Raw genomic sequence first — 20,468 nt, 5'->3', positions numbered from 1 at the left:
CTCTACTAACATTTCTTAATATGCCCAACTCAACAATGTGTGTGCCAAAAATACATGTTTTCTTAAATATTCCGTTTTTGCTACTTGGAGCAATATGGGTGTTAAATGAGTTCTGACCATGTATAGCTGTCAAAAGTTTATGTCTGTCCATCTTGTTGTTACAAATTCTGATCACAGCGGATTTATCATAATTTCTGCTTGTGAGGATTTCAAGCAAATCACCCTATCAAACAACCATTAAGTGGAATCAATCTTAATATCCTAACTGTTTGGCATTTAATGACATTTTGCTTAATGATGCATGGGTTTACACTAATAGGCTAGCATAATTATTAGTGCAAGTTGGGTTTCTATGAAAATTAGAGTCCAATTTCAAGTTCAAAGTATAAAAGCTAAGTTCAGTATACAAAATGGAAGTACATTTTCCAGACCACTTGCCAATAAACTCCAAAAAATTAGTGGATTGCTGAATAAAGGAAACTGGCTCCATAAACAATTCTTTATTGTCAGACCTGAGAATAAATAAGATGCTAACAAATCTACTATAAAATACAACATACTTAAAGAGCTCAGAACTGTGATGAGTGGACACTTAGATATCAACAAATTGGTGTAAAACCAATGCCCGAACCTAAGGCTGACCTACAACTTGAACATGCTCAAATATGTGCAGTTACAGGGACATGGTTTCAGAGCAATGTAAGTACTCCTTCTATTCCTGTGTTTAGTGCATATCATGTCTTCAGACCTACTGGCAGTCCTGGGAGATTATCAATATTTGTAAAGGATATCATCACCTCATGGCAGGTTCCTTGTAATACCACATTTGAACTCCTAAATTTCCAAATCACCATAAATAACACTAGTTGCAACATAATATTTAGTTATAGAACATCTGCTATGTTGCCTTCTGACCACAACAGCCATCTTAGTACAATAGTTGAAATCAACATTAAAGTATCTTTCTGCCAGGAGTATACAAACAAGGTGAGCTACACTAAAAGTGGTATGTATGCCAAACACTTCATTATTATAAATGCTAAATCTATTTTACACAAGTGGTTCACACAGCCTATCTAGATCTCGCCAAGGCTTTCGACACCATTCCCCACTCTGGAATTATAGATAAACTCACTAAACTAGGTATAAATCCCTATGTCACAAGATGGGTTGCCAACTGGCTCACTGACAGAACCCACACTGTGAAAGTAGCAGTTCCTATGAGTTATACACTCTAGGGACCTAAACCTTGTCACCACAATAAGCAGAACATGCTGGAGGGATAGATTCCTGCCCCAGAGACTTCCCATACTCTGGAACAAACTACCTATCTATATCAAACAAAGCTCCTCATTTGCACTCTTCAAGAAAAATCTTGATGATTGGATGGGAGATAGGAAATTCACCCCGGGGATCACTTCTGTGGCTCTGCTCGACAGTGGCACAGAAAAATAATTTTCTTGGGTGGCGAAAGCCAGGGTACCTTTGGCTAGGCTTATATAGACCCTAGGGCCAATAGCCTAGTACCCACCTATGAACCTATGAACCAACAAATAGTTACCATCCTTCCAGGAGTTCCAATATCTTTGATGTTGTCCTTGGAAATATGTTATTTCTTTGCATATCTCCAAATGTATCAGCCTGCTTTTTTAAATCAGATCATGCATTTCCTATAACACTGGAGGTTCTGCCCATGCAAATACCTCTGTCTATGGATTTCTCAAAAGCAAAAGAAATAACAACAACAAAAAAAATGTCATGCTGCCCAAAACCACAAACCACACACCAGGTATAAAACACACAATGTTTAATAATGTTTGGTTAAATGCTTTCATTCAAACAAACAAATATCAAGAACTTAATCAGAATCGAGTAGTAACTGAAACTGAAAAATATGACAGTGAACATGTACGTCTAGAATCTCCATTTCACCAGACTGTAGTTGCCATCGTTTTAATGTGAAGCTTCTTGTGTCCCAGCTCCATCCCAGATATATCATATAATTAAGTTAAAAACATAGAAAATCAATTTGTGCTATGCAGTAGAGATAAATACCCCAAATCACATTAGCAAATAATCAGTTATGACCACCTTAATTCTTCTGAATACACAGCGGTATAATATTATCCAAACAAGCATTGAGCAAAAAGTTTCTCCAAAATGGGATATAAATTAATATTTAGAACATTAAAGAATGAGAGATGCATAACAATCCATAGATATTTAGCTAAATGGCTGTTCTAATTCAATTTTCATATAGTTTCTGTTGCTGCTAGGCACTATGCTGGCACACAGATAGTAAATGGACATTTTTATTAATGTTGATTCTGAGGCACAGATTTGTGTGAAGAGGCATAGGTAAGAAGTCAGAATAGAAACTTCATTATCCAGGTGGATTGTACAAACACAAAATCATCAGCAAGTCTGATAGAATTTGAGAGAGCCATCCAGCCTTTAAAATTATAGAGTCTGTCTTTGCTGCAAATTCTAAGTATTTTATGAACATCAAGAAAAAAAGAAAGGTATAAAGGCACCACTAATTGGTCCCTCGACCCAACTAGCTGTTAAGTGATTTCCCCATTTCTAAGAATTTTAGTCTTAGGTTTGGGGTACAATGACAGTTTCTCTGCTGTATTTTATTCTGTTGAATTTGTTGACTGGATTTGAGCTGTGTTGAAGAAATGATAATGTTAAGAAATAACACTCTGATGTCATAATAAAGGCAGACAGCATTTTATTTTTCAAAGCAACAAAAATTCTGTTTCCTATATGCAAATATGAAAGCATTATTTCAGAACTGTCATATTGTTAGTTTAAAAGAACATTTAACTAGCAGTTCGAACCTTTGACTCTTTTATGGTAAATTGCAACAGGATGGACTTATTTTATTTAAAATGTTCTGATTATTGCAAAGATGTCACTTAATTTTAATTGGATATTCATAATTTTTCTAAGAAATGACAAACATTTTATTTTTTACATCAAATGTTCTTAACATTTTGAACAGTTTGTCTTAGATAAGGTTTATCTAAAATAATAAGTGTGTGGTATACACTAGAAGTGCATGTTAAGCAAAACAATATGTGACGACACATTTGGCCTTGTAGAAACAGCAACCTTGCATATAAGACATGTTACAGAGTACATGTGTAAGCATGTACAGTTAGTAAAGAAATCAGGAAACTCACATTTCAGCTCTACTGTGCAAATCACAGATAAACATTACTTATAGGTGATCTTAATCAGATAGCCTTATATAATACATAACGTTTGATATACTAAAATAGCTGCATTAAAACATCAGGTGTCATTGCACATTATTTTCTCTAGATCTAATAGTGTTATTCTTTGAATTTGTACTATCACAAATACAGGCTTTCTAGTCTTTCTGCTATCTGAAGCACAGACAGACAGAAAAATAGCATGAGTTCAATTGTTATAAATAATTCAGTCTGAGGTTATACAACTGTAAGCATTAATGAGCATACAGTATACTTTTTGATACACTAGCTGTACCAACGTATTCTCTATCACAGGACATGCAACTCTGACCACTTGAATGTATCATAAAATTACTTTTGAAGTAATGATGAGATTTGGTAACACATTTCCACTGCAGTGGCTGTGCACTGAACTCACTAGGCAATGCTATGAAGAAACTAAAAACTAGAAATCAATATACCCTCCTACAGAAAGCTGTGAGGGCCTTGTAAAGCTAATTCAGATGGAGCACCTCAAAAGGTTTCTTCAGATAAATGAGCAAAGCCATACCAAGGGAAGATATTATGGGAATGTTGAAGAATGTTAGTTAAAAGTCCCCACTGGTCCACACTTAAGGACCATTGGAAGAAACCACCTTAATAACTTTCAATTAACATCAGTAACACAAGGAAATATCTAAGGGCCCAGACCTTGACATATACACTGACTTCATCTTAGTAACACAACAGTTATACATGCTTCACGTTTAGCATCCGGCACAATCTTAGACAATGCCACAGCAGGAGATTCCTTGAATAAGAGAGGCACTTCTTGTCCCTCAACAACTTATTTGAGGGTCAAGAAGTTTGCCTAGCTCTGAGGTAATTGGAAAATATATTTAATGCTTAGAATATTACTTCTTATATTCAAGGTCAATTCATCTTTGTTCTGCTACTGTTATTTCAGGAGTGAAAGAATGAAGGAAGGGGAAATCTACAGCATTACAGTAAAATATAGTGTCATCTGAGAATAAAAGTAAATACTTTGCAATTGTCTACTGATGTTTATCTGACATAGATAGACAATCCTCAGTCTGGTCTGTTATCTTATGGAATGAGCTTACAAGCTTTCTAGATTTAAACATTTAGAATTTAAACATTTAGATCAAATTCTGTTCTTTCCTATTGATCACCAAACCTACCTGCCTTCAAGGCAGTAACCAGGGCTACCTCAAATGCCTTATAAGCATCAACGCCAGACAAGTCATTGCAGTTTGTAACCCTACATTGTGAGAAAAAGTCCTGCACTCTTTTCCTAGATCCCTAATGCTGACATGTAATGAAGAATGTAATCTTTCCTTTGTTATATCACAAATAGTCTGCTAATAAGGTCTTCAAAATCATAAATATGTGCATGGTATTTAGGAGAATCCTCCTTAAAATACAATTGTGCAGCACTAGTAACAAATTGCCTAATAAAAATAATTTAGTGGTTAATGGATCAGGCCATCATATTATCACAAGTTTATGTTTTACAAACAAAGTTACTTACTTTGTCATTCCATCATGGTCGGACAGGGAGCATTTGTCATTCCATCATGGTCAAACAGGGAGCAAAGTGTCACTTTCTGAATAGTTACATCTCACAGGAGCTCTTTAGTAATAAAAATAAATGTAACCTGCTTCCATTGTGTAAAACAGGTAAAATAAAAGCTTCCCCTGTGTCATCTGAATTCATAACATTTTACATAGCCACTAACCCAGACTCTTTTGTGAACCCAGTTATAATAGTAAACAGTTTTAGAAGAGTATCTGTTCCACATTGTCAAGTATGAAGAAAGGTAATGGTGCATACAGTTTTGGCCAGGTATAGCTCAACAATGAGAGATTTTTGTTAAAAACTATCATATCTGGAATATGTTGCACTTGGGTGACATGAAAAAACCTTTGAGGTAGTTGCTAATTTGTTTTAGTTTAAAGAAGTCACTGTGCCATCTCTGCTGACTATTATTCAAAAAATTCGGAATTCATCCATTATAACATACTGTCAAAATCAATCATGTTGATGACAGCAATTTTTTTTCATGTCACAGAATGCCACCGTTCTAATATTTGACAGTGGTCTGTAATAATGTTTTCCAGCATCTTTATGGTTTTGCTTCATTTTAAAACATTTAATCAAGTTTGAAATAAGCTATCACTTAACAGCAGTTCTTTCCATAAATCTAATTACAGTGCAGGTCATTCAATGAGAATTAATTGAAACCCATGTACTAAGATTTAACTTAGATTGACAGACTGTTAATATGGTGAAATATAAAATATCAAATTATCTATCTAGCTTTAGGGAGGCAAGTCATATTGTACCTCCTTTTATAGGCTGTGCCCCCCACATAAATATTACTCCTCTAAGTTTTACTTCTTCACAAAAAGGTAATCTTTCTACTCCAGATTTATTATACTTTGGAATATGTGTGTAACCCTGAAGTGGTAATATCACTCAAGAGTAACATGGAAAGCTCAGCCCACACGTGTGTGTAACCCTGAAGTGGTAATATTACTCAGGAGTAACATGGAAAGCTCAGCCCATACGTGTGTGTAACCCTGAAGTGGTAATATCACTCAGAAGTAACATGGAAAGCTCAGCCCACACGTGTGAGTAACCCTGGAGTAGTAATATCACTCAGGAGTAACATGGAAAGCTCAGCCCACATGTGTGAGTAACCCTGAAGTGGTAATATCACTCAGGAGTAACATGGAAATCTCAGCCCACATGTGTGAGTAACCCTGAAGTGGTAATATCACTCAGGAGTAACATGGAAAGCTCAGCCCACATGTGTGTGTAACCCTGAAGTGGTAAAATCACTCAGGAGTAACATGGAAAGCTCAGCCCACACGTGTGAGTAACCGTGAAGTGGTAATATCACTTAGGAGTAACATGGAAAGCTCAGCCCACACATGTGTGTAACCCTGAAGCGGTAATGTCACTCAGGAGTAACATGGAAAGCTCAGCCCACACGTGTGTGTAACTCTGAAGTAGTACTATCACTCAGGAGTAACATGGAAGGCTCAGCCCATATGTGTGAGTAACCCTGAAGTGGTAATATCACTCAGGAGTAACATGGAAAGCTCAACCCACACGTGTGTGTAACCCCAAAGTGGTAAAATCACTCAGGAGTAACATGGAAAGCTCAGCCCACATGTGTGAGTAACCCTGAAGTGGTAAAATCACTCAGGAGTAACATGGAAAGCTCAGCCCACACGTGTGTGTAACCCTGAAGTGTAATATCACTCAGGAGTAACATGGAAAGTTCAGCCCACACGTGTGTGTAACCCTGAAGTGGTAATATCACTCAGGAGTAACATGGAAGGCTCAGCCCACACATGTGAGTAACCCTGAAGTGGTAATATCAATTAGGAGTAACATGGAAAGCTCAGCCCACACGTGTGTGTAACCCTGAAGTGGTAATATCACTCAGGAGTAACATGGAAAGCTCAGCCCACACGTGTGAGTAACCCTGAAGTGGTAATATCACTCAGGAGTAACATTGAAAGCTCAGCCAACACGTGTGAGTAACCCTGAAGTGATAATATCACTCAGGAGTAACATGGAAAGCTCAGCCCACACGTGTGAGTAACCCTGAAGTGATAATATCACTCAGGAGTAATATGGAAAGCTCAGCCCACACGTGTGGTGTAGCAGTGCTTTTCATTATTAAGCAGGGAAGAAGAGTTCTCACCTCTGGAAGACAAATGAGGTTTGGTAACAAACCAATTTGTCCAGGGACATCTTCGGGGGGATGGTTAGCTAATTATATTATTGGAAGTTAAGAGGATAGAGGAGGAAAGGGTTAAATGGGCATGAGGGATGATTGGGAGGAAATGAGGTAAGGGTAGGGAGGGGCTTAAGGGGTTTTATGCAAGTGTAGCTGGGAAGGAATCACATTTTGGTGTGAACTTCCTAGTGCGATTTTATGTCCAAGACGACTTGTAGGTATTGTTGGTGCAGGTAGGCCTTGGGTTAACAATGGTTGGTATGGGATATTAAGTTTAAGTGATGATCTTGTGGCACACTGTTATGCTTTAGGTTTGCCTTATGGTGTTACTGTGAGCTTGACGTACCAGAGCTTGAAGTTGTGGGTTTTCCTAATGTCAAGGTTAAGATTTTGGTCAGTTGCTAACTTCATTTTTTTTTTTATTTGTTCCCCATTCATAGTGGTAGATGTCAGCTCAGTGAATCTGTGGGCTGCAAGGGGTGCTGTGATTAATTGGTACCAGGTAGTTTCCCAGGTAGATCACCTTTTACTAGGATACAAGTTTCCTGTTTTTTTCTTTCAGGCAGTATTGGTTTTAGGTCTGTCCTCAGTAGCAAACGTTACTGGTGGTTGGGTAGTGAGGGCAGTATGGGCTGTGGGTTGCTCCTCTTAAGTGAAGTGCAGGTTTTCACATTTTTTTTCCCCATGGGATTAGATATGCAGCTATCAGTAGTCTATTGCTGTGCACGTGTGTTAACAGTAACTACTATGATGGGGAGTTTTTTTGATATATTAGGAGTAGTGGGTTTTCTTAATGTCAGGTTTCAGATTTTGGTAATTATAACTCCCGCTACTGCATATTTTCTTTGTATTGTACTTAGCGCTTACCTTGGCAAGTTCATTGGTACAAAAGTGTGATAGCAGATTGTGACAGTGCTCTAGTTGTGTATATAGGATAAATGGTTAGTGCCAGGCATTCAATTCTATTCTACAAGGAGATACTTAATGCTACCAAGGTCAAAAAAAAGGGAGTGCGTTGGTAGCTTAAGTTGGTAAGATTGGGTTGGATGATGTTGACTGCTCAGACACACTGATATATTAGATTGTTGGTATGAATCCACAGGTAATCATCAGTGGTGGTAGGATTCCACAGCATTTGCTTTGTTAGTGTGGTTCTGCTAACCGCAAAGGCCTTCTCGCAGGCCAAGAGTTCTTCTGTTAACAGACACACAGAACATTGGGTAGTGTGATCTTCAATAGTTCAGGGTTTCTCAGAAAGGGGTTGGGGTAATGATTACGAGGTTAATCTGCCAATTAATTATTCTGGGTGAGTGCCATAGATACAGACATGAAATCTCTTCTGCGCTATCCCATATATTGAGTCTAATGGCATAATTGGCTGCGGATATATATATATATATATATATATATATATATTACATAATAATGGCAGACATTCAAGTTTTAGACCACTGATCCTTTAGGGAAGTCAGGTTGATACAAAGCCATTTATTTCAGCTGCCTGCTCATCTTGCTATACCTTCCCCATCATGGTTTTCCTGACTGGCTAGCATGACAATTTGTGAGATGGTGTGGAGTGCTTGAACAGTAAAGGAATAGTTTGTTTGCTTATGTTAACTTTGCTTGCTGCCTTAGGTTGGACATTTGTATAGTAGTGGCATTTGCTGCGGTTTATCCTAAATGATTTTGATGGGTGTGGTGGTAGGATAGTTATCCCTCGTGGTTTAGTAGTTTAATGCTGTCAAGCCAAGCAGTAAGTCTTGTTTTAGGGTTTTCATGAGCCGAGAGGCTCCTGCGAATAGTTCGTTGTTCATGCAATGTGTAGCATTACCTGTGAACAAGTGGATGGTGGTAGGGTCATGGTATTTGTATACCGCTCAACTGTCAAGATATTGCTTCATAAGTTTTGCTGTATTTCCCTACAGCATTTCTGTTTTCTGGCAAGTCATTGAGGATTCTGGCCTTGGATGATTGCGGGCATTTAAGGGCTCCCAAACAAAAACAAAGAAACATAATTGCGGTTTATTCTCTAACGGCGCGAAAGGAGTTAGGTTGAACTAAACTAGGCTCTTAGTAGTCATGTTATCTGCCCTCTCTTTTATGAAATCTGGCTTGTAAAGTAAGCTGGCAATACCACTGATTTAAGAAGCTCAAAGCACACAAATCGCTTGCAACATTAAGTGCCTCATGTCAGTTAATAGAGGCGGATTGCATAAAATTTTTTTTTTTTTTGCTGCAACATGCCGAACAAGGTTTTCACAGGTTGTATGGCTAGGCATGTAACAGTCTGTAGATGGACATCCCTGTTATGACCTTAATGGCTGGGGGGGGGTATTTATCAGAGGTAATTGCTTTTGGCTACCAAGGTTTGGGTGCCTTATCAGACAGTTATATTAGAAATAAATAAAGGCCTGTGCAGAGGGTTTAGCATACTTTTCAAATGTGCAGTTTTTCACAGAGTGTTGGGATCTTTGTCTCATATTCTTCCTTTTCTTGTAAGAGTGAACCAACACTGTGGTTGGGGGACTGAAGCCACTAAGAAATGACATGCAATTGAGTTCCGGCTTTAGTTTCATTAGAGCGGGTATATCAGGGTGAATCTCGTCAATCATAGAACTTTGCACAGTATGTCATAGCTCTCACCTGTCTAGATTTTACAGAAGGTCCAGTGTGGGTGTGCTTTTTGTCTCATACATTTCTTCTGCTCCTCATAAAATGGTTACGATCAGTAACAAATGTAGGGTTGCAGCATACCTCTCAACTGTATCTGTCTTCACAGAATGTCCAGATTGTACTTCATATTTGATCTGTTTTTCATAAAACTGTGGTTTTCTAGCAAATTATTGGTAATTCATGAAGACTGAAGTTAGGAAATAGTGACAGACAGACTCAGTTTCATACTTCATACCCTCCAGAACATTGTAAAAGAAGTTTAACTCTAAAACCAAGGCAGGTGGTTTGCCCAAACAGAGTGTGTCAGACTTTGTCGTGGTACTGCTTGTGCAGACATGGACAGTCCATTGATGGTGCACCTCCACAGCACAGTGGTAGAGCACTGATCTCCAGAGAACATGAACATGAGCTTGAGCCCTAAGGACTCAAACTGCGGGGCATTGGGAAAAGATTTCATTAGGTGCTAGTGAAGGAAAGCAGCATAGATGGGCAGGATACTGAACAGATGGTTGGAGGATGTTTTATTGAGAATGCAGACTCATTGAAATGGTGCCTGCTTGGTATTTTTGTTGCATTCATGACCTCAGAGAGGTCAGGGGTAGGGCCACCATCACATGGTATGGCAGTAAATGATCTTACAGCTACTTCCTCAAAATTAGGTACATTGGGAAGTGTGGGTATGTTACGGAGGTACTTCTCATTCTTTATTTTTGTTTCATTTCTGTTCATATGTAACTGCTGGTGGAACAGGATAGCACATGGAAGGTACTGCCAAGGTCACACTGTCAACAGGTAATAGGTATTTTGGTTAACTTTTAATTTAAATAGGAATGATTATAGTGTGTTATATCTGAAACTTTTTGGAAGTCTGGTAAAGTTATAGGGTGTATGTTAGGAAAGCCTCCCCTTTATCATGGATGCCATTACAGGCTTTGTAATCTCCTATACTGGTGAGGTATGGAATGGTTTAAATTTTTCATTACCCAGACGGCTTCTCCTTCCATTACCGAGATGAGGAATGCTGCCACTATAATGGGGAACAAACGATTAAAAGGGGGATCTCTTACTAATGCATTTCACAGGATTTACATTTGTCTTTCTCTTTGCAGATGGTGGTGCCGTGACGGGCATTTCAGTTGCAGCAGCGCTAAGGAGGGAGCTTGCAGATGGTGGAAGCAGGTTTTCACAGTGGATATCCCAGTCACCAGAACCGTGCACAATGAGGCCACACAAGGGTAGCTCAAAGAGGATAACAGTTACTGATCTGAAGGAAGTGGAATTCAAAGATAATGGATTCTACTGCAGGGGAATTTGGTTGTGAGAGTGGCACACAATAAGGTTGCAGGTAATTTTATTTAACTGAGTGCTCATTAAGGCATGTCAGTGTTGATGAGGCTTGTGGTGAGTGGGGTCAAGTTGCAACAATCATAAGATCATAGGAAGTCACTAGGCTTTAGGGCCTTTAGGTAGCTGGAGGTTTATCAGGATACAGTTCATGGGGCATTCATTTGATGGATGTATTGAAGCTATTTTGAGGGTGGTTTGTTGGTCAATAAATGTTCTGAAGGTTATTTAATGTTTTCTTGTCTATAATGGATAGTTGGTTTGATGGCAGGATTGCTATTAAACTGATGCTGAAAGGAAAGCTTATTTTGGTCATTATATACATTGGGCAATATATTGGTGTTTCAGTTTGGCGTGATGGTATGCGATTGTCCTTGCATTCTTTCATTTGGCATTGCATTTAGTGTTTTGCTGGTACATTTAGCAGGTAATGACCTGGGAATTATTATGAAGATAATATTGGTAGATAGGATAAGTGAGAGTTTAGTTAATATACAGAGGTTATGCAAGGTTAGGGTTATTTTAGCATTTGAGAAGTATCTCAGCCTTTAGGCAATTGGGTGCTTGTATGATAGGGATTTGGGAGGTGATGACAGGGATCCAATATGGTTTAGAGAGGATGACGTACTCTGGTTTATCCTCTTGTGTGGGTAGGTTTTAGGATGTTTTGGTAAGAGGGAAGGGGAATAGGGTTCATTTTCAATTGTTTGATATGACAGTGGTATGGTTTGCTGGTTGTCAGGTTGGGTTAGCAGGATTAGAAGCTTGTTGCAACACTCTGGGCAGCTGTTATAAGTAAAACACATGGTAGGGAAGTTACTAGCTTAGTCGATTTGCGTTGTAGCCACCAAGGGGTAGGAGATTGTTGGGACGGGTTGTTGAGTGACTTGTTTCAGGCTTGTGAACAAGATGGGACACTTCAGTTGGTTAGGAAGGATTTAGCTGCAATTTCTACATTTTCATGGTTGACAAAGCTATGTTAATTTACAAAATTTTGGATAGTGACTCATATCCTGGAAGGGTAGGTTTGATAGTGTGAAGACTGGCAGAGATTGCATAGTGTCAAAGTTGGTTGCACAGGCTGGTGTTGGCATATGGAGGGTCATTGGCTTGCAGTTTTTGTGGTTCTTGTAATTTATCTTGTTTTGTTTCAGCTGACATTGGGCTTAGAGTTTTGGTGGTACATTGTGCTTGAGTGGTTTAGTCTGGCATGAGTTTTTGGTTTTGGTGGTGCATTTGGCAGGTAATGACATGGGAATAATTGTGAAGCTACTACTGATGGTTATGTAAGTGAGAGTTTACTCAATGTGCAGAGGTTATGCTACATTATGGTTTGTCACTTTAGCATGGTAGAGGGATTATGGTTTAATTTCAGCTGTTTAGACAATTGGATAATTTGGCTATTTATGTAAAGAGGGCTTTGAGAGGTGATGACACAGATCCAGCTTGGTTATACAGGATGCTGTACACCGAATGATGTTTTGCTCGATGCCTTTTAATGAGTGGTTAGGGTGGAAGTTTGGTAAGTGAGAGGGGGAGCAGCCTGGTCAGGCTGGTGGACAGAGAAGAGGGAAAGTCTTGCCCTCTTCTGCTCCTCCTGTGGTGTTGGATGTTCATTTCAATGAGTTGGGAGTGAAAGTTAGCAGTTGGAAGCTGCTTGGTAAATAAAATAAGCAAGTGGAGATAAGGATGCTGCTTACTGGTTGGATGTTTAATTCAATAAGTGGTAAGTGGGTGAGTGAGTGGATGCTGCTTCATAAATAAATGCAGTGAGTGGTGGGATGCTGCTGTATAAGTAAAGTAAGCGAGTGGAGGTATGGACGCTGCTTACTGGGTCAGGGCGAGTGAGGTCACGCTGTCCTGATTAGCATTACATGGATTATGCTGTATTAAGATCATCTCTATTATGGTTCCATTATAATTAACAAATATTGGTTAACAAAGTCATGTTTATAGAAGTTTAATAAAGATCATCAAATGTCATTCGGTGTGATGTGTTTATTGAAGGGGACCAGGACAAATGAGGTTTGGTAACAAATCAATTTGTCCAGGGACATTTTCAGAGGGGTGGAGTTAGCTAATTATATTATTGGGATTTAAGAGGATGGGGGGAGGGTTAAATGGGCATGAGGGATGATTGGGAGGAAATGAGGTAAGGGTAGGGAGGGCAAAAAGGGTTTTATGTAAGTGTAGCTGGGAAGGAATCATATTTTGGCGGGAACTTGCTACGCACCCTCCCTCCTCTTTTTTGTGGAATTGAACAGATTATGGTTATTTTATCAGTCTGGGTAGGGCAGAAAAGAGGGACAGGCATGGATTATGCTGGATTAAGATCAGCTATACTATGGTTCAGTTGTAATTAATAGATATTGGTTAACAAAGTCATGTTTATAGAAGTTTAATAAAGGTCGTCAAAAGTCATTTGTTGTGATGTGTTTATTCAAGGGGACTGGGACAAAGTCATAAATGAATTCATATTTAGTGTAGCATAACTGTCATAAGAGTTCTGACTTGCCAATAATGAGATATTGTGGTTACAGACAGGAACAAAATACTTCAACACTTACCTGAAAATATTTTGGTTAGGATGTGATTATATATTGTGTTTACAAGAATCAATACTCGGTTGTAGATAATTCCATACACAAACCTTTCAGACCATCTTGTGTTCATATCAGGTTGTTATTTTTTATATTCAGATGAAATACAACAATTTTTTTCAGTTGTTTCACTTAATGTTTCTCGATCCAAGTAAAATTAAATGTATTTATTTATAAATGTATTTTATTTTCAACAACCAACCTCTCCCAACTTCCTCATTGCCATTTTGTGCATAATTTGACAATTATCTTACAAAAATAAATCTTAAATTGTTTAATATGGGAATGTCAGCTATATTTTGATCCTGATAACACAAAGAATTATCTAAGCCTAGATCACAGCATCTGCGGTGCTTTTTGTTATATACTATAATATGCATGACCTCCTAAACTGCAGTCCTCACATCTAAGTTGCCTTTCTTTTGTTATATGTCTGATGTTGACATCACAATCCATGCTGTTTTTATTGTTTGATTTAGGTAAGCCTATATAGGATATCCAAAAGCCTCTGACACTGGATCCACAGTACAAACTGTTGGACTGATTTGAAAAGGTTGCCAGGAGGTGTACACTAACCATTTCTGATTCATGCATATGTGAGTGCAGGTGTGATTGTGTGTGTGTGTGTGTGTGTGTGTGTGTGTGTGTGTGTGTGTGTGTGTGTGTGTGTATGGATGTGTGTATGTGGTGAGTATGTCTGTGAGTGCAATCAGGAGGGTAGATATCTGTGTGTGTTTATGCAATGAAAGTGTGTATATGTGTATTATACCAGGTAGGGTGGGAGCTGTCATACCTGAACTAATGAGCAAATCCTGCTAAATTGTTGGTGGAAACACTTGCCAACAGGGATAACTCTACCAAATCACCCCTTAATGGCAATTAAACCTTTACATCATCATGCCTTAAGTGCACTTAGGGTTACTGGGAGCACTAGACACTGAGGAAATTCTATGTAATATGCTTGAAATGCACTTAATAAAAAATGTGGATGGGGGCAGTCAACGCTAGGGATAATGTGTATACCATGCCCTAATGGCACTAAAAAGATTTCCAAGCCTGTACATTCACACTGAGGATATTAGTCCACTGCACCACCCCTAAACACCAGGGATTTAATAGAAACATGAAGCTAACTTTAACAAGAACTTTAAGAGATAGAAAAAAAACTACTAAGGAGGGGAAAAAGGATTCAGATCTGCACCATTGCTACAGGAAATATAAGCATTAATCTGCTGCACTAACCAACATGTTTTTTTTACCATATGAGGATCTCAGGCAATAATCAATGCCAGTGAGTTGGGGGGGGGGAGTGACAGAGCACATATAAGCATACCTCTCAACCTTACGATGAAAGACATCTCGATAAATCCAAAATTAAGGGCGGAACAAAGGCACACAATCAGGGATGCATTTGAATTATTCCTCTTATATAAAAAGGTTACAAAAATCCACTAGTATGTATTTACTGAAGCATATAAAGTGTGAAACTGTAAAGTCTGTCATCAATGAGTGACTACAATTATCAGTGATTTATCAGTGAAAAAAGGACATATAGGGGACATTCTGACAACACAGGGTTAGATATGAGGTATGTTGTATGTGCATGCATGTGTGTGCGTGTGTGTGTGCATGTGTGTGTGTGCATGTGTGTGTGTGTGTGTGTGTGTGTGTGTGTGTGTGTGTGTGTGTGTGTGTGTGTGTGTGTGTGTGTGTGTGTGTGTGTGTGTGTGTGTGTGTGTGTGTGTGTGTGTGTGTGTGTGTGAGTGTGTGTAAGTTTTGCTGTGTGTATATGCATAGGAGACTGAATTGGGGACACCTGTGCCAACACAATGCAGGATCTGAATCTATTTATATATATATATATATATATATATATATATATATATATATATATATATATATATATATATCTGTGTCTGTTATTTTAACATTTCTATCAGATATCCATACCCTGTAAATGATATGGCCTTTAATATTAGCCTAAACTGACACATACATTAAGTAGCTAGCTCTTTATTTATTTATTTATTTATTGCATTTACTGAGATAGTCTGATTGGGCATAAAGCTGCCACTTTTCAGTGGAGGCTGAGGGAGAAGAGCTTCAGAACATTTACAGCATTACATAAAAAACATAGTAAGCAAAGGTATATAAGTAATCAACGAATATACAAAATTTAAACAGGGTATTATTAATACCAGCATCATGTAATGCGCTATGAAACATTTTTGGAAATGAACTCGATAGAAGGATTACAAAGGAGGAATATGGAGGATTAGTATTATTAGACTATTTTAGGATAAAAAGAAGGATGAAGAGGGAGATGTAGAGGACAAGGAGAAGATTTTGGACCAATAGCTAAGGATATATTGCTTGGAAAGAAAAGGAGAAAATAAGGGGCAGGAAATTTATCATCCAAGATTGTTCATGTACAGAGCCAGGTATCTTTGAGGGTATTCTCTTGTTTGTACCTTATAAGAATTGGTGCTTTCTGTGTTTCTGAGAGTGAGAGGAAGGAAGATCCAAATTTTGACCAAGAAAGCAGAATACAAAGCGTCATCATCTGAGTTGTTAGTTTTTGTAACAGTTAATAACATTTTGTCAGTGGATTTCCACTGCCTACTAGGTTCGAAAGTTGAATAATATTTTTCAAACTAGAGCATTTGTCAAGATACTACATGAGTTTATGGGAAGTGACTACTTGGGAAAATGTAAGATAATGCCTTAGCTCTAACCACTGAATTTTTTTTTTTTTAAGGCCAGGCAGTGATGTGTCCTACAATGATGATTAGCAGCAAATTTTACCACTTTATTCCAACAATGTTCAAAACTGCTGAGTGGATTGTATAAAGTAATGTAGGCATGAGTAGGTTTTGAGCAATTTTCTGGCATCATCTGTGGGCTATTGTTTGACATGATCAATTTTTAAACTTTACTCAATAGTGACTACTAGAAGGTTAGTTTGCCTTACTAGCACTGGGTTTGGCATAATGGCTGGTATTTTCCCTCAGTCACTCAAGGTACAGAGTTTGAAATTCTAACCTCAAAATAGTGGCTAGGTTTAAAATGTCTTTTCAGGTCAGCTAGCCTAATATTCACCTATGTTGGTGCTGTTAGAAGAAATTGTATTGAAATTATTGTTGTAGTCATCTGAATGCTTTGGGGTAAATAGGATCAGTTTTTATTTATTTAGGGTGAAGGAGCAACTGTTTATCAGACAGCCAGGCCTCTATGGTGCTAAAAAAACTCTTGAGTGTGTTGTTTTAATTTATCTATGCTTTTAGCAGAACAAATGATCATTGAATTGTCTGTGTACCATATGATAGTTATGTGTTTAGCAGGCAGGGGAAGATCATTAATGAATATATTGAACAACATGTGACCTACAATGGATCCTTGAGGAACACCCACTGTAATGGGAAGGAAAGAGGAGATGTCATTTTGCCATTTTACTGCCTGTTGCCTATTTGAGAGGTAGCTGGAGAACCAAGATAATGTATTCCTAGGCTAGCTAGAAAATGCTGAAGCATATCTTCTGGTCAGGTTACATGTTGAATATGCTCACTTCATTCCCTGTAATATACCAAAAGACTCTACTTTATACATCTCTTACTAAAGGAAAAAATAAATTTCCATATGCTTCATTGATATTAGTCTTTTATACTTTGGGTGAAAATAAATGAAAAATGCTGTGTTTCATGACTTTTTCAGTGAAAAAAGCTGTTTCTGCTCACAGATTATTGGCATCAAATTCCACATACTGTATTTTGGAAAAACAATAACATATACACGCACATTACCTGAATGGTAATGTTTTTTCATTGTTTGTGTACTGGTAAAGTATCCTACTTCTTCAGTTAACATTGTGTTATGTTTATCTTCCAGCCTATCATACTGATGCAAAATCCTCAGGTCCTGCAGACTTCTGAAGGATTCCCTCCACAACCTCCTCATGTTGCACATGTTTTACAACCTCAACAGACTCCTCATTTACCAACATGGAATATGGACACACAGCCTGATCCACCAGCATACCATGATCCTGCATTTTTTAAAAAATATGGTGTTGTTAAGACTTCCTTCTGAATGAATCACCAAATCCTACTACTGCTACCTCCTTACTGCAGTGAACAGATGCATGCACAATAGAGGTGAAAACATAAGCATACTGCAGGATCTCAAGCATATAAGTCATTGATGATTCAAAATGTCTTTCATAAAATATGGATAAATATGGCTATTTAAAAGATGTATATGATTACATATGTATGGCACTAATGAAAATCCGTTGTATTCAATATGGAAAAAATAGAACAACCACGGACTGAGAAACAGAAAACATTAGGCTTAGGTGGTATATTAATTAAAAAAGTGAATAAATGGGCAACTGTTAATCTCTGTGGACTTTTAAAGTGGATACAATGCACTGTAGCTTTATTTGCTTGAAACAGCTCTCAAATGAATTTAGTATGACTCTTAAAAATGCAGTCAACAGTGTACTAGCTTCAAGACTTCAAAGCAGGCAGAAGTAGCTGTTACTGGTCCCTCAACAGTAAGTGAGCTATTGGTCCTCTCCCAGTGTGCTGATCTGACATTGTAAATTTGCTTTCTGATACGTTTACAGGATAGATTTAAACTATAAATTCTTAAGGGGAATAGTGCCCACAACCCTCCTGGACATGGGCAGCCATTACTAAATGCAGTCTTGGGTATTAAGTAACATTTCTATGGTATTACACTGGGATGAAATTAGGCTTGAAATGACCTCTGGGTCGATAGCCTAGTAATCTCCTATGATCATATGATCCTATATAAATGTAGTCCCATTAGCAAGATTTGTAATTGTAAATGTACATTACGTAATGTCTTTTTATGTACATTACTGAATATCTGTTTAAAAATATTTGTAATATGTTGAAGGTTTTCTTCTCAGGGCTCCACTGAAAAGGTTTATTTTTACTAAACCCAATTGGACAAACATGGTAAACAAAAACAAAATAAAAAAAAAAATAATGCACCTCTCATAAGCATGGAGCTATTGTCAATATATTGTGTTAAGTATCTGATTGTGACAGAAAAATCATTTAATTTTATATTACATCCTTAATTAGGTAAATTGTTGCAAAAATTAACTTTTAGTATACAATTTTATAATACTTATAGGTCTATCAGGCGTCATCAGAATCAAGGTTCAAGATCAAATTCAGATTTATTTAATTGATTGAGTCCAGGCACTTATACATTGCAAAAAGGACAATAAAAGAAATACAGCAATAGAACAAGCATACATAATCATAAATAAGCAACATCAAAGAAAAAAGCCTACAATTGTAGGTATTTCCTGAAGACAGTTTGGAAGATGATGCCATAGGACAGGTCATTGGTAACTGAATGAATGAGAACCAGAAAAATCCACATTATACACTAGTATCATAAGAAGATTTTGTGAAGTGGTACACAATAAATGGGAAGAAATATGGGGATGTACAAGACAATAATCGAGTTACAGATGGCATTAACAGTCCGATTTAAAAAGTGTTAGTTACAAGATAAAAATTACTATTTCTAAGTATTTCTGTGGGGCTGGAGTGCAGCCATCACAATGTTGGCATTTTTTTCTCATATGATAGATCTCATAAACTACCTCAGTGATTACACTCACTCATTGGAAATGGAATTACATTTATTCCCTTTTCCCTGAGTTGGTGGAACTTTAGATGCAGTATGCTCAGAGAAGTATACTTAGAAAGCATGATATGGTGGCAGAGTCCCATAACACAGGGTGTAGGGTAAATACCCCATCAAAAACATTTGCATTGTTATTAAATGTGGTTTAAGGTGCCATGATGGCCTTCTAGATAGTGGTAAGAACATTTGCAATAGACCATGGGGAGAATTCAGGAAAGCCTGTACAATTTTTTTTTTTTTTGTGTAAGCATTGTCATGTGATGTGTACACGAGTGTGAACATTTTTAGATTTAATAAATGCCACTTAGTGTTACACATACATGTGCAAACAAGGAAAATTCTTTGGAATGCAAATCACCTCATAAGCACATGAATTCTATTCAAATGAAGCAGGTTCAGCGATCCAACAAGCAGAAAGGCATCCGTGTAGAATCCGTGCCAGTTTCCATAGTGTACATGGAATTTTGCTACATACAGGAGTCTGCACAGACAGAAGGGGATGTAAAACTGCAGAAATATGGACATGCATCCCCTGAAAGTGTTATACCACATGCAGATATGAGCAGAACTATTGTTGTATAAGTCAGAAAGAGGAAGGGAATAAGTTATGGTGTGCAAACATGCTTAACAGAAAAAAAAAAAGGGAAAAAAAAAGCATTTTATAATATTTGTCAGAAATGTATTATAGGACCATGCGTCAGGTCTATGCAATGGTGCATTGGTGATATTGTCCAGGTCATATGGCTATGAACTGTGCAGTTTCCAAGCTGTCATCATGGATATGTATGCAAATGAGGTGGATGTCTTGAATAGCAAAAAGGAGTAAGTGTGTCTGCATATCCACTTTGTGTAGTCTCTCAGACTATGCATTTCAACTGCATGGGGATGACATTGGAGGGTGTCCTGTTACTTCTAGGCTCTTTTAAGCTCCAGTGTGCATGTTTGCATGGCGTGCCACATCGCTGAGCGTGTTCAAGTGATAAGTCCACCCAGGTGACAGTGATGATGTAGGCAACAAGTCATTAAAAGCAGGTGTAGTCAATTATTAGTTTTGACTGTTCTATAACCTGTGCTGCATGGTGTTGTGCATAGTGCCATGTCACACACTAAATGTAAGCCCATTAAGTGATGTTAATTACATTATAGGCAGGTGAAACACATCATAGCTAGCCAATCACACATTCTGG

General features: G+C 37.8%; 1 protein-coding gene across 2 annotated transcripts in view; it reads left to right on the top strand.

The window, feature by feature from the left end:
* The window catches only part of LOC122811878 (membrane-spanning 4-domains subfamily A member 4D-like), a 323,823-nt gene extending 305,562 nt beyond the window's left edge, over nt 1-18,261 (top strand). For both annotated transcript variants that reach the window (XM_044084015.1, XM_044084014.1), the window contains one exon: nt 17,479-18,261. In XM_044084015.1, coding sequence (XP_043939950.1) covers nt 17,479-17,679 — 201 coding nt within the window. In that variant the 3' untranslated portion in view covers nt 17,680-18,261. The remainder of the gene's footprint in view (nt 1-17,478) is intronic.
* The last annotated feature ends 2,207 nt before the right edge of the window (nt 18,262-20,468 follow it).

This window comes from Protopterus annectens, chromosome 9.part0 (assembly GCF_019279795.1).
Source record: "Protopterus annectens isolate FY-2018-M chromosome 9.part0, PAN1.0, whole genome shotgun sequence".
Taxonomy (NCBI): domain Eukaryota; kingdom Metazoa; phylum Chordata; order Ceratodontiformes; family Protopteridae; genus Protopterus; species Protopterus annectens.
The sequence above is the reverse complement of the archived record's forward strand: the minus strand, read 5'-3'. Positions and strand labels throughout refer to the sequence as shown.